Source organism: Salvelinus namaycush, chromosome 37, assembly GCF_016432855.1.
Source record: "Salvelinus namaycush isolate Seneca chromosome 37, SaNama_1.0, whole genome shotgun sequence".
Taxonomy (NCBI): Eukaryota; Metazoa; Chordata; class Actinopteri; order Salmoniformes; family Salmonidae; genus Salvelinus; species Salvelinus namaycush.
Genome location: NC_052343.1, coordinates 3586615 through 3601004, shown reverse-complemented (window position 1 = coordinate 3601004; position 14390 = coordinate 3586615). Strand labels below are relative to the sequence as shown.

The following is a 14390-nucleotide window of genomic DNA, read 5'->3' as shown; positions in this document are numbered from 1 at the left end:
TTCAACGTGGCTCCGTCATAGGATGCCACCTTTCCAACAAGTCAGTTCGTCAAATTTCTGCCCTGCTAGAGCTGCCCCGTTCAAGTAGAAGTGTTGTTATTGTGAAGTGGAAACGTCTAGGAGCAACAACGGCTCAGCCGCGAAGTGGTAGGCCACACAAGCTCAAAGAATGGGACCGCCGATTGCTGAAGCACGTAAGAAAACGTCTGTTCTCGGTTGCAACACACACTACTGAGTTCCAAACTGCCTCTGGAATTAACTGTTCATCGGGAGCTTCATGAAATGGGCTTCAATGGCCGAGCAGTCGCACACAAGCCTAAGATCACCATGCGCAATGCAAAGCATCGGCTGGAGTGGTGTAAAGGCTGGGCAGTGGAAAGTGGAAATGCTTTCCCTGGAGTGAAGAATCACTCTTCACCATCTGGCCGTCCCACGGGCAAATCTGGGTTCGGAAGCCTATCCCTGTTCATTGAGAATTTACCTGTAAAGGCGTGAATGGTTTATGCCAGGTTAGGCAGGTCCTTTCCTCGTTCTCCTCATTTTGGGAGAGCTGCTTGTCAGGTAACATGCTGTTATAGCTCTGCCATATACAATTCAGATGTGTGTTTATGGGCATTTTGCCCATTTTTCCCTGTGTTTGAGGTAACAAGAAAAGTGATTATTTTTCATATACTCTCCATACTGTATATTTTGTAAATAACCCGTCTGGATCCAGCCTTCTTCATCGCCTGCACGGTAAAATATATACAAATGTTTTGAACCTCTGACTGAGTCTGAACTCTTGCTGCCTCACATTAACAAGAAATCTTGGGAAAAAAATGTGTTGCCTAAATGAATAATTTAGCTTTACATTTCCTAAAAGAGTAGCTTACTTAGACTATTACATTTTTTTAATGTTTGTTCTTCATCGCTGCCATTTCAACTTATCCCTCTATATTCACTGAGCAATGATGAAACACATCACTCGGGTTATGCTCGTTCTCCTTCACTTCCTCTTTCACATCACCTCCCTTCAAAACCCTCAACAGTCAGCCATATGAAAACGGATACCCACACTGCTCCCCAAACTACCCCGGCAATAGGATCATCGGGGTTCAAATCTACACCATCACTCAGGCCCGATCTACAGTGAGAATACCCTAGCTGAAATCAATGACATCGCCAGGGGACTTAGCCCTAGTCAATCCCTGTGTGGGGCTGGAGGAGCCGGGTCTGCAGGGCAGAGCTGCACAGTACGCCCCCTCTGTAAGCAGGCCCCAGGCACAGGCAGGCTGAACAAGGGGCCAGATAGGTCGTTGAGCAAATGGCGTACAGGCAGCAGCAAACTGAATGCAGATGCAGCCTGGGGGCCTACTGCGACGCTGATAAAGCACCTGTACATTTTTTTATAGACAAACTACTTATTTCCGTCCTGCATATCGGCTTGGAAAGACTGATAACTTTCTATTCCTCCCAGGCGGAAGGATGAAAGGGCCAGGGGAGAAAGGCCTTTCAGGCCTTTAATTGATCAAGCAGAGGCCACAGGGCTTTGCCGGAGATAAAAGTGACTACCACTATGCTCAGCACAATGAGGAGATCTATTTTGGAGGAGACCCAATGAAGAAGGAGAATGTAGCTCATTATGCAAAGTCATTATGAGGCACTAACTATATGGGACTCATTTTTTTTAAAGAGAGTTTTTAAAGAGAGTTTGTGGTCGAATTGAACATGATTTCTAGAGGTCAGGCCATAGGTCACGCAACACTGCCAGGGTGTTAACTTGTAGACCAGACTTGTTACTTTAAACATAAAAAAACAATGCTGCTCATTCCTTGAGCATGACAAACAGTATCTGTAGATCCCCCGAGTGTCACACCCTGATCTGTTTCACCTGTCTTTGTGATTGTCTCCACCCCCCTCCAGGTGTCGCCCATCTTTCCCATTATCCCCTGTGTATTTATACCTGTCTTCTCTGTTTGTCTGTTGCCAGTTCATCTTGTTTGTCAAGTCAACCAGCGTTTTTCATCTCAACTCCTGCTTTTCCCCAGTCTCTCTTTTTCTCACCCTCCTGGTTTTGACCCTTGCCTGTCCTGTCTCTGAGCCCGCCTGCCTGACCACTCTGCCTGACCCGACCCTGAGCCTGCCTGCCTGCCGTCCTGTACATTTCCCCCACTGCTCTGGTTATTGACCCCTGCCTGCCTTGACCTGTTGTTTGCCTGCCCTGTTGCTGTAATAAACATTGTTAGTCCGACACAGTCTGCATCTGGGTCTTACCTTCAAACCTGATAGTATGAACTAGCCATGCCTAGCCCAGCAGACACGGGACAGATGCGCGACGCCATCTCCTCCCAAGGAGTCATCCCGGGAAGTCCCTGACGATCCCGTTGCCGAGAGAACCCGAGGCTTCCCGATGCTATCCTGGCTTCCGAGCTGAACATCCCCACTCAGCCCCTCTTCACTCCCATGGATGTTAGAGCACTGGACAGGCGCTCAATATGCCTGGTCACTCATATTACAACTCCCATCAAACTACGTTGTCAGGGAATCACAGTGAGAATATTCAATTCCTGCTCATCAAGTCCCCTCATCAACTGGTCTACTGGTGCCATCATGGACTGGAGGCCGTTCTGCCACACCCAGTGTCTGAAGTCAGCTCAACCTGCCCCGGGGCGTCTTCCTGGGGGCTCGGAAGGTGCCCCAGACCTCTCCGCCATACCCGCGGAGTACCAGGATCTTCAGGAGGTGTTCAACACTCCGACCGGGGACGACTGTACTTGCTGTCAGGACCGGAGACCAAGGGCATGGACACCTACATTGTGGACTCCTTAGCTGCAGGATTTATACGTCCTTTGTCCTCTCCCTCCGGCGCAGGGTTCATCTTTGTGGAGAAGAAGGACGAGACCCTGCGCCCGTGCATCGACTACCAGGGACTCAATGACATAACGGTGAAGAACTGCTACCCGCTCTCACTCATCTCCTCGGCCTTCGAGCTGCTCCAGGGGGCCACTGTGTTTTCCAAGCTGGATCTACGGAACGCTGGTGTGGGTCGGAATACTCCCGCAACACCCTTCCCTGCTCTGCCACGGGCCTATCTCCTTTTGAGTGTTCCCTGGGGTGTCAGTCCCTGCTCTTCCCCGAACAGGAGGAAGAGGTCGGCATTCCTTCTGCCCAGATGTTCCTTCTGCCCAGGAGCCCGGTCGGCCCTCCTCAAGACCACCTCCTGGTATCGACGACAAGGGCAGATGGTATGCTATCCACCCGGGATCCCGCAAGCCCTCCCCCAGGCTTATTGGCCCATTGCCCATTGCCAAAATGATTAGCCCCTCTGCTGTTCATCTTTTGTTGCCCCGTACGCTTCGTATACATCCCACCTTTCATGTGTCCAGAGTTAAACCCATGTCTCACAGCCCTTTGTCTCCTGTTTCCAGGCCCACCCCTCTCCTTCGCCTCATCGACGGCCAACCGGTTTACACGGTGAGGCATCCCTTGAAGGTTCGACCTCGTGGCAGGGGGTTCCAGTACCTGGTTGACTAGGAGGGTTACGGCCTGGAGGAGAGGTGCTGGGTCCCCGCCAGGGACATCCTGGACCCAGGCCTCATCACATCCAGTACCTTTCCCCCATTACTCTGGTTATTGACCCCTGCCTGCCTTGACCTGTTGTTTGCCTGCCCTGTTGCCGTAATAAACATTGTTACTCCGACACAGTCTGCATCTGGGTCTTACCTTCAAATCTGATACCGAGCCCAGTATGGGGCAGTCAGACAGTGGAGGCAGCTATGCTTTTAGCAGCACACTGAGCCCCGTTACGGTGGTGACGTGACCCGGATCGACAGTTGGCCTTCGCTCAACGGTCGGGGGGTTGTCACTGTCTAGCGAGTTTAGAAGGGGTGAGTGTAACGGAGTTAAGAATGTACCATAAGCTCCCTCCACACCTATCTTGAAATGTCGTCGATGGAGCCTCCAAGGCTCAATCGGTTTGCACAGTGTCAAGAAGGACGGTTACCTGTGTTGTAAAACAGAGGATACTTGGTTTGAGCCCAGCATAGGGTAGTTAAACAGTGGAGGAAGCTAAGCTGTTAGCAGCGCCGTAATGGGGGTCAGCGTGCTGCTAACAGCTTAGCTTCCTCCACTCAGGAGACACTCTTATCAGTTGTCTCCACTAATTTCCATATCAATATGCATTTTCTCTATGCATCCCCCAGTACTCTCTCCCTCTCCGTCTCTCTCTCTCTGTGTGTGTGATTGTGTGGGCGGAGACAGGTGTGCTGGAGTCAGAGCAGGTCCCCACCAGCTGCAATCTGTTCCATAATCAAGACCTCTACAAATACTCAGCCCTGCCACTTCCACGGTGCCGGATCGTAATCTCTGCTCAGTCAGTCTATGCTTCTAGCTATTTGTTACTATTCAGATCCTGTTACCCTGCTGTGCCTGTTTCCCTGCCTGACGCTGTTTTCCTCTCCGCTACAGTTCTGCCCGCTCTGACTCTGGTCCCTGTCTCCTGTCCCACGTCTCGTCATCCTGCTACTCTGTCCTGGATTCCCCACTCTACTACTCCCTTGGATTCCCCACGGACCTGCTTAACCTGTCTCAAACCTTCTCGCTCCAGCCTCAGCCTCCGCACCAGGTCTCCAGCGACCCGCCCAGCTCCCCCTGACCTGCACTCCATCTTCCTCTGTGTTACAATAAATAGCTTGGTTACTTCATCCCCGTCTCCTTGTCTGAGCCTGCTCGTGGGTTCTCCTGTTCCACTCCGCGTAACATATATAGTACCTCAAAATACCCCAATTCATGTTATTAAGTTCAAAAGAATACTAGAACCTTATAGTCCCAAGCTCTTGGCATGTCTCACATGCTGCTTACACATGATGACTATTTTCACAAGTAAAGACTAATACTGTGTTTCCGCAACATACATGACACAATTCTGGGTTACACCAAGGGGGCAATACAGTAGCCCTATATGATAAATTGCACTAAATAATGCAATAATAATAAATAATAATAATAAAATCAATGCCGTTTCCAGGCCAATATTATGGTGGGTTAATAAGAGGCAGCTAGGGGGCAGTTATGTCAGTCACTGTCACTCAATTAGTCCATGTCAGCTAACATTTGATAGATTGCGAGGTAAGTTAGTCTAGCCAGCTATCTAAACCTTGTAGTAATCATGGCCGAATTACTGGCTGGGCACCCAAGGCATGCACGTGCCCAGGAGCCCTGAACTCAAGGAGGCCCCCATTGATTTTGTTAGTTATTCTCACTAAGATATCATATGAACATGGCATAAGTCATAGGAAAATGTGTAGAATTGCAGGAAATTTGTTTTAAAACTGCAACATTTTCTCTCTGTTCCATGGAAAAAGGTGTGGAATTGCATACATTTGCTTTAAAACTGTAAAATGTTCCTTATGCTGCCAAATGTTTTTCCCGGAAAGTGGGCCCCCCTTAACAAATCTCACTTAGGTAGACCAAAAAATAGCTAGAAACGTCCCCGAATAAAATGACAGAATTGATCTCACAATAAAACTACAGAATTGATCTCACAACTGAGCATCTCACAACATAATAGACCATTTGGAAAGACTTAAGTTACACACTCCCTTGTAGGAAGGGGATTTAGTAATATACACACGTTGAAATTGCCCTCCCCTCTCTCCAAAGAAAGGTTAGCAGAAATGATGGAACCTATCTTCACATCCAAGACAACTCTGTGTGCTTGCTTTTTGGGTCTGGATCTCTTGATGTTATGTAAAACATATTCGTTGCCTCACAAAGCAAACAAATCCAATTCAATGTCTCTCGGGTCCTCTTTATTGTCTCTAACTGTGGTGTGTAGGGAGATATTCATACAAATTCGCCCAGTGGTATAAACACGCGGTTGTATGTAGACTTATCTATCCTATAGACTCCCTAATTCTCGAGCATGTATCCAAACGAGAGCTAATTAAATCCCGTCACAAACTACTCCAGTAAACGACAACATTCTGCTCCTGTCAAAAATTATTTTAGAAAATATGTGAATATGCATTTGAATGCAAGCGTGGTGAGATGGCGAGACACCGTTAGCCTGGGTCCAATTTTATTTCACTGTTGTACTGTTTTTAATGAGACGGGGACACCAAGAGACGGACTGTCGGGGAAGGAAGGGCATAGGACGTGACTTTCATACAAGGCTACAAATGACATACAAATATAATGCATTACATCAACTATACCAGGGATAGTCAACTTTGACGGAGGTGGGGGCCAGAAAAACATGAACTCATCATGAGGGGCCGCAGTTGCTCGAGGATGTGTATATCCACATGTGCATAACCCCCGACCCCACCACACCAAACCACATTGCGAGCAAAACAATTACCATCCCCCTGTTGTTGTTTTTTAAAGTTTCTGTTAATTTTGTGCAATTCTACACATTTTGCCATGGGTCAGATATGTTTTTGCAATTTTACAGCAAAGTCTCTGCAATTCTACACATTTTGCCATAGGGTGGAGAGAAATATTTGTTGTTTTTAACATGATATCTGAGTGAGTTTGACTAACAAAATCAATGGGGGCCCTCGGGTGGTAATTCGACCATGATTACTACATTTAGATAGCTGGCCACTAGACTAATTTACCAATATAAAAATGTTAGATGACATGGGCTAATTCGGTGACTGTCAGTAACTGACATAACAAGAGAAAAACTGCTGATGCACAAACACATTTCAAAATTGCACTTTGTGTATTCTACTATTCTAACTTGTAAGTTGAGACCCCGAATGAGTTTAATATATATATTGATCAGATGGCCTTCAAAACAAAAACAAAGCAAAGTACAATGGATAAAAATACAATTAGGCACATATAAAGAAACGTCACAGTTGTTATAAATTGGCAAGCTTTGGCGCAGGCATTACATTATTGTTACCTGATAACGTTTTACATCATTTATTATTCTCATCAAGACCGTTAACATTTTCATTTTGCCTGGACAGCTGACAAAAAATATCATCCCTAATGTCGTTGTATAACCCACAGTAAAGCAAGGTATGAGCTTCAGTTTCAATGGAACCATCGTTACAAAAAGTGCGTACGTACACGTTTATCTAGGGAAGTGTTTATGTATTGACCAGTCTCAATAGCGAGAGGGACCACTGACAATGACCGGGTTCGGTAGGCTGCATACACCATTAATAATTTTTTTAGATTTTAGGAATTGGTTCCCAACATTGAACCATTCTTGAGAAGTTTAGATGGCTTTTTCCCCCACATGTAGGTAGGCGTATCATTATTTTATAATCTTCTTTTTTTAATAATTCGAATGATAACTGTAATGTATTTGCTACAATTTAACAGCTACATCACTCCTCTCGACAGAACTTCGGACCAATCATCCGGGAGATATCGGTTGCGTTGCCGAATCTGCGCATGCGTAGCTCGTGTGCTCCTTTGCGCGGGAGAGACAGGCGGAAGTGAAAACCCCAAACAGAGCATTCGGAAAGGATTTCAGGATTTCATCTGGAGGTGAGCTAGCTCGTTAACCAAACCAAGCTTTTTTTTGACTTTGCGTTTCATTTGATGGTGTAACTGCAGTTTATTCAACAGTGCTGCTAATATAGGTGTTTTGACGATGTTATTCTCGGCAGGGCATAAAGTCAAGACTCAAGAGTAACTGCTTCTAGTAGTGAACCACGGCACAGATAGAACAGTGAGTTAGTTATACAAACATAACGTTAGTATTTCAGTGAACTGTAACGTTAACTAGCTAGCTAAGTAACGTTAGATGTTGGCCAACATTAGCCCTGTAAGATTACAAGGTTAACTTGGCTAACTGCGTGTACGTTTTATATATGTGTTGTTTAACTGTTTAGGTTGTCATTTGTATCGTTTCAAAAACGATTAACGTTATATTGACACTTCCCCAGCCCCATTTCTCATCTTCCCAACCAAAGTGCCATGGCCAGACTGTTGAAATGGCAGATTGTGTCTTTAATGTCGCTTCTCTGAAGTGAAGACAATGGAAGAGGACATCAGCCAGTCACTGACCCTGCCGGTGTCACCCTTCGCAGGGGAAAGCCAGTGTGAGCTGACCCCAGCCCTGCCACCCTGTTTCTCCTGTGCATCTGACCCAGGTCGGGATGACACCCGGCCACTGTCATCTGACAGTTATATTGGCAGGGGCTCCCTGAAACGGTAACGTCTCTATGAGCACACTGCTAAGGCATATTTGGCAGGCTAATATTATACCGAACAAAAATATAAACGCAACATGCAACAATTTCTAAGATTTTTACTGAGTACCAGTTCACATAAGGAAATCAGTCAATTTAAACAAATTATTCCATTCAGAAATACTCCTCAGTACTCCTTTATTCAGTGTATAATCTACTGTATAAGAGTACAGATACATTACATTAGGCACTTGTCATGGTAAATACAGAAGGAAAGTCCCGCCTACTTCATGGATCGTGTCCCACGGTGTTTTTGAATGGACTTCAAGAATATATAATCAAATTAATAAAAAAGTGGTCGTTTAAGATATATGTAATAATTATATTAGTATTTGTGGATTAATTGACTTTTACCCGATGCCTTTCATGAATATTTCTGATTGATTGAGTAATTTCATCCACAAATACAAATATAATATATATCTTAAATTACTGTGTTTTCATGAATTTGACAATATAATCTTGAATGCCGTTCAATAACAGCATGGGACATGATCCAGGAAGTAGGTGGGACTTTCATACCGTATGTGACGCATAGTAACTCAAAAGATCGTTAGATTGGACAGCTGACGACAGTGGACAGAAATAATATGTTGACCTTGTTATAATACAACAGAATCGTTACCGACAATATTGTTTGAGGAAAACTCCCTGTCTTCAGTGTCTTTTAGGCTGCAGCAGATCTTAGTTACTATTGTCTTCCATAGGCTGCTGTTACGTCTGGCCCCAGCCCCTACAGACTATGAAGATGACACAGTGGATATCTTTGGTTTCCCATGGGTGACAGAGACCGCTCTGGTGGAATCTACCAAGCTTTTGTTTGGCCTGTTCAGGTGGGAATACAGCCAGATAATGTGGAGTGTCATTCATTTATTTCAGACTATGTGTAACTGCCTCACTGTCTCTAATTCTCAGGGTTTTGAGGTCAGTATGTCACAATTTGTTGTCACCTTTCAGGCAAAAGCTTCTTAAATTAGAGACCCTGGTGCAGTCCAACTCTCATGACTTTGGTAAGCCAACTTAATGTATACCTTGCTGCTCATGGTTTTGTGAGGGGTTCATAAGTTGAAATTAGATGAAGCTTTGTGGTAATAACCAAGTGTGATGTGATTTGATTTGGTATGGTGATGGTTCAAAAAAAAAAAATCTGGGTTTTTGTGATGGGGAAATCTTGTACTGTTTTTGTTGTACTGTATATACTTGACAATGCTATGTTTCAGGCCAAGCCAGCAGCCTCCATTATGAGGCAGAAGACCTTAGGCAACAATGTGTGCTGTTTCTCCAATATGTCAAAGTCTTCCTATACAGGTAATGCTGCTGGTCAGTTATTACTGATTCTCACTGACTGTGTTCCTGGCCTAGGGCATGGGCTATATTTACTAGGCATATACATATCTAGTTCCAGTAAAACAGTGTAAGGATTTGTTTTTTGTTTTAAAAGGTGAAAGGATCAGCATTCAGGTCTGACACCTGACTTTTCTGTGGTTCCCTATGTGACCTCTGCACCCTGCAGGTACCTGGAGCCCACCTGTCCCCTGGAGGAGGGCCCCTGTCACCCCTATGAGGAGCTGGAGGCTCAGCTACCCTCTGCTCTGCTGGAGGAGCTCTTTGGGGTCACCCTCCTCATAGGGCGCCTCAAAGACCTGCCAGCCAACATCCAGAGTTCCCTCACCATACAGCACCAGGGCAAGGTAGCCCACCCCACCCCCCACATACACACACACAAAAAGCATGAATATTGTAAGTGAATACCAGACCTGGGTTCAAATATATGTGTATTTAAGTATCTGGTATTTAATATACTTTTTCTGTGTATTTGAATATTCAAATACACAGCCAAAAACAATTATTTTTACTTGAGTATTTGAATGTAAAAAACAAATAGTCTGCCAAATTGTATTTGACAGTATGTTCAAATACTTATTTCAATTTGACAGTATGTTCAAATACTTATTTCAAATGCTATTTTCAAATACTTGGGTTAAATGCATGAGAGTGTATTTGAGTCAGTGGATTTAAGTTTTTGAAATACTTTCCAAGTATATTTGCAAATACATTAAAATATTCAACTACTTGTCTTTTCAAAGAAAATATATCTCAATACTTACTTCTGTCGTGGAAATTCTACACAGGGACACTCAAAGTCAATCTTAAATTAATCATTCTTTATTATCAGCGCCCTGGGGAGGTTCCAACCAACTCAATTCACCAAGTACACATGTCGATCAGGAGCTCTACCGGGGCAGTCCCGTTAGTTCTCTTATATACTGCAGACAAGTTATATTTGCATGATTTAGCTTATTCATCGTTCATAATTAATTAATCATTAACGTTTGCTTCATTCATGTGACTGACCAATACTGGGTCATGCATGTGAGAGACCCTACGAGGCAACACAACACCCAACACCCCAGGAGGCTTCTTGTCTAGGCTGAGACCTTGAAACTGAGATATCTTTTGTTCTCAAATCAAGGGTCTGGGCGTACTGCCAACTTGCAGATACTGATAGTGAGGGTTCGTTCAATTAGTTACATTATTAGAAAAGTACATGCATAAAATGTTCCATTACATTTCGTAAGTATGTGAAAGTAATTTAGATATTTGAAAGTATTTGAACCCTGGTATGCTTTTACTGTATATCTCCCCTCAGCTGTTTCCGCCCTCCTGGCATTTGTTACACCTCCACCTGGACATCCACTGGTCAGTGTTGGAGATTCTCCACCTGCTGGGGCAGAGGATGCAAGGTATGTGTTGATTTTATTGTTGTTATTTAGGATCTCGTCTCACCTATCATAGGGTAATCTTCCAAGGCAAAACAAATTACATATGCAGTACTGTAAAAATCAAAAACAGATCTGAAATACACGATATGAAGAGAGAGAAAAAATAAGTGGAGGCTGGTGTTGTCAGGCTGGTATTGTCAGTGTATTGTAGGTCTACCGCATTCTTATTTGTCTGTTTGACCTTTGCAGGTCAGGTGGTGTACGCCCACCAGTTTGTGAACCTGACAGGGGAGAACCTGACCAACAACAGCCTGTTTGAGGAGCATCTCTGCAACCTGCTCTCTGACCTCACTGGCATGGCCATGGGCAAATACAGCAAGGTACTGTGTATGGGGTTATACATGTGTGTTGTGTTCCTTAACAACACTAACCATTGAGTAAGCCATGAGGCAAACCCCTTAAAAATGTTCCAGGGGCGCCACACTATGGCTGACGCTGTGCTCCCATCTCTCTGTGGGTGGGTGGTATATTGTTGTATTTTATTAGGATCCCCATTAGCTTTAGCAAATGCAGCACTCTTCCTGGGGTACACATGAAACATTACATAATACAGAACATTAATAGACAAGAACAGCTCAAGGACAAAACAACATTAAAAAATGTGTAGGGCACACGTAGCCTACATATCAATGCATACACACAAGCTATCTAGGTCAAGTAGGGGAGAGGCGTTGTGCCGTGAAGTGTTGCTTCATCTGGTTTTTGAAACCAGGTTTGCTGTTTATTTGAGCAAGATGAGATTGAACGGAGTTCCATGCAATAATGGCTCTCTATAATACTGTATGCTTTCTTGAATTTGTTCTGGATTTGGGGACTGTGAAAATACCCCAGGTGGCATGTCTGGTGGGGTAAGTGTGTGTGTCAGAGTTGTGTGTAAGTTGACTATGCAAACAAGATTTTCAACACATTCATGTTTCTTATAAATGGAAGAGGTGATGCAGTCAGTCTCTCCTAAATTCTTAGCCAAGAGAAAGTATTTATAGCAGCCCTCTGATTACAATGAAGAGCAAGACGTGCCGCTCTGTTCTGGGCCAGCTGCAGCTTAACGATGTCTTTCCGTGCAGCACTGGACCACACGACTGGACAATAATCAAGATTAGACAAAACTAGAGCCTGCAGAACTTGCTTTTTGCTGTGTGGTGTCAAAAGAGCAGAGCATCTCTTTATTTCGGACAGACCTCGCCCCATCTTTACAACCATTGAATCTATATGTTTTGACCATGACAGTTAACGCCAAGTAATTTAGTTTCCTTAACATGTTCAACAGCCACACCATTCATTACCAGATTCAGCTGAGGTCTAGAATGTAGGGAATACTTTTTTACCAAATGCAATGCTCTTAGTTTTAGAAATGTTCAGGACCAGTTCATTACTGGCTACCCATTCCAAAACAAACTGCAACTCTTTAAGGGTTTCAGGGACTTTATTAGCTGGGGTTGCTGATGCTTATATGGTTGAATCATCAGCATACATGGACACACATGCTTTGTTTAGTGGCAGGTCATTGGTAGAAATAGAAAAGAGTAGAGGGCTTAGAGAGCTGCCCTGCGGTACACCACACATTACATGTTTGACATTAGATAAGCTTCCATTTGAGTTCTGTTAGATAGATGGCTCTGAATCCACGTTATGACAGAGGTTGAAAAGCCATAACACAAGTTTTTTTTCAACAACAAGTTATGGTCAATAATATCAAAGGCTGTTTGAAATCTAACAGTGCAGCTCCCACAATCATCTTATTATCAATTTCTTTCAATCATCAGTCATTTGTGTCAGTGCAGTACATTTTGAGTGCCCTTCTCTATAAGCATGCTGAAAGTATGTTGTTAATTATTTGTTTACAGAGAAATAGCACTATTTGGTCAAACACAATTTTTGCTGGCAGAAAGAAAGTTTATAGGTCTGCTGTTAGAACCAGTAAACACCGCTTTACCACTCTTGGGTAGTTTAATTACTTTGTCTTCCCTCCAGGCCTGAGGACAGACTTTCCTCTAGGCTCAGGTGAAAGATATGACAGATAGGAGTGTCCATGGAGTCAGCTACCATCCTCAGTAGCTTTCCATCTAAGTTGTCAATGCCAGGAGGTTTTGTCATTATTGATCGATAACAATAGTTTGTCCACCTCTCCCACACTAACTTTACAAAATTAAAACATGCAATTATTTTCTTTCATTAATTGTTTTCTTGGCTCACTGTTTGTTGTTGGCATTTCCTGCCTAAGTTTGCCCACTTTGCCAATTAAGTAATCAATATGCAGTAAGTCGGCCAGTCGTATTAGCCACTCTTTTTGCCCCATCTTTTTGAACCAATTCCTCATCAATCTATGGAGCTTTAACAGTTCTAACAGTCACTTTTTTAACTTGTGCATGTTTATCAATAATTGGAAGAAGCAATTTCATAAATTCATCAAGTGCAGGGTCTGGATCCTCCTTATTAATCACATCAGACCAACAACTATTTTTTTTAACATCATCCACAAGTCACAGCAAAATCTTTTGTATGATCTCTTATACACTATTTTAGGCCCAGCTGTTGGAACGTTGACTTTGCTGGATATAGCCACTCTATTGTGATCACTGCATCCAATGGGTACAGATACAGCTTTAGAACAAAGTTCTACAGTATTAGTAAAAATGTGATCAATACATGTGGATGATCTTGTTCCTGTAGTGTTTGTAAACACCCTGGTAGGTTGATTAATAACCTGAACCAGATTACAGGCACTGGTTACAGTGAGAAGCTTCCTCTTGAGCGGACAGCTTGATGAAAACCAGTCAATATTCAGGTCCCCAAGAAAGTAGACCTCTCTGTGTACATCACATACACTATCAAGCATTTCACACATATAATTTAGATACTAAGTGTTAGCACTTGGTGGCCTATAGCAAAACCCCAAAAGAAAGGGTTTTAGATGTGCCAAGTGAACCTGCAACCACAACACTTCTATAACACTTGACTTAAGATATTCTCTAAGCATTACAGAGATATGGCTCTATATATATATATATATATATATATATATATATATATATATATATATATATATAGCAACACCTCCCCCATAAGCATTTCTGTCTCTTCTATAGATGTTATATCCTGTATTGCTACTGCTGTATCATCAAATGAATTATCCAAGTGACTCAGAAATGGCTAGGATATGAATGTTATCTGATGTTAGCAAGTTATTGATTTCATGAACCTTATTCCTAAGGCTATTTTCAGCCCTTTCCTTGGTAGCTTATCAGAGATAGACATAATAGTGAAAAGAGCAAACAAAGCAAGATAAAAAAATATATATACATTCAGCAGTCCATTAATCAATTGGTGTGTGTGCTGCGGGGTTGAAGCTACGAACCCATAGGCTTGGCTCTCTCATCCCTTCCAGGCTTCTGTGAGGGAGGGTGGACAATGT

At 43.5% G+C, this 14390-nt stretch overlaps 1 protein-coding gene across 1 annotated transcript in view; it reads left to right on the top strand.

Moving 5' to 3' along the window:
- Positions 1–7420: 7420 nt before the first annotated feature.
- mms22l (MMS22-like, DNA repair protein) overlaps positions 7421–14390 on the top strand; it is a 29240-nt gene continuing 22270 nt past the window's right edge. Inside the window, exons 1-8 of the mRNA XM_038977292.1 lie at positions 7421–7488; positions 7890–8157; positions 8903–9028; positions 9153–9205; positions 9416–9503; positions 9709–9886; positions 10846–10939; positions 11168–11298. Of these exons, the coding sequence (XP_038833220.1) occupies positions 7982–8157; positions 8903–9028; positions 9153–9205; positions 9416–9503; positions 9709–9886; positions 10846–10939; positions 11168–11298 (846 nt within the window). The 5' untranslated portion in view covers positions 7421–7488; positions 7890–7981. The remainder of the gene's footprint in view (positions 7489–7889; positions 8158–8902; positions 9029–9152; positions 9206–9415; positions 9504–9708; positions 9887–10845; positions 10940–11167; positions 11299–14390) is intronic.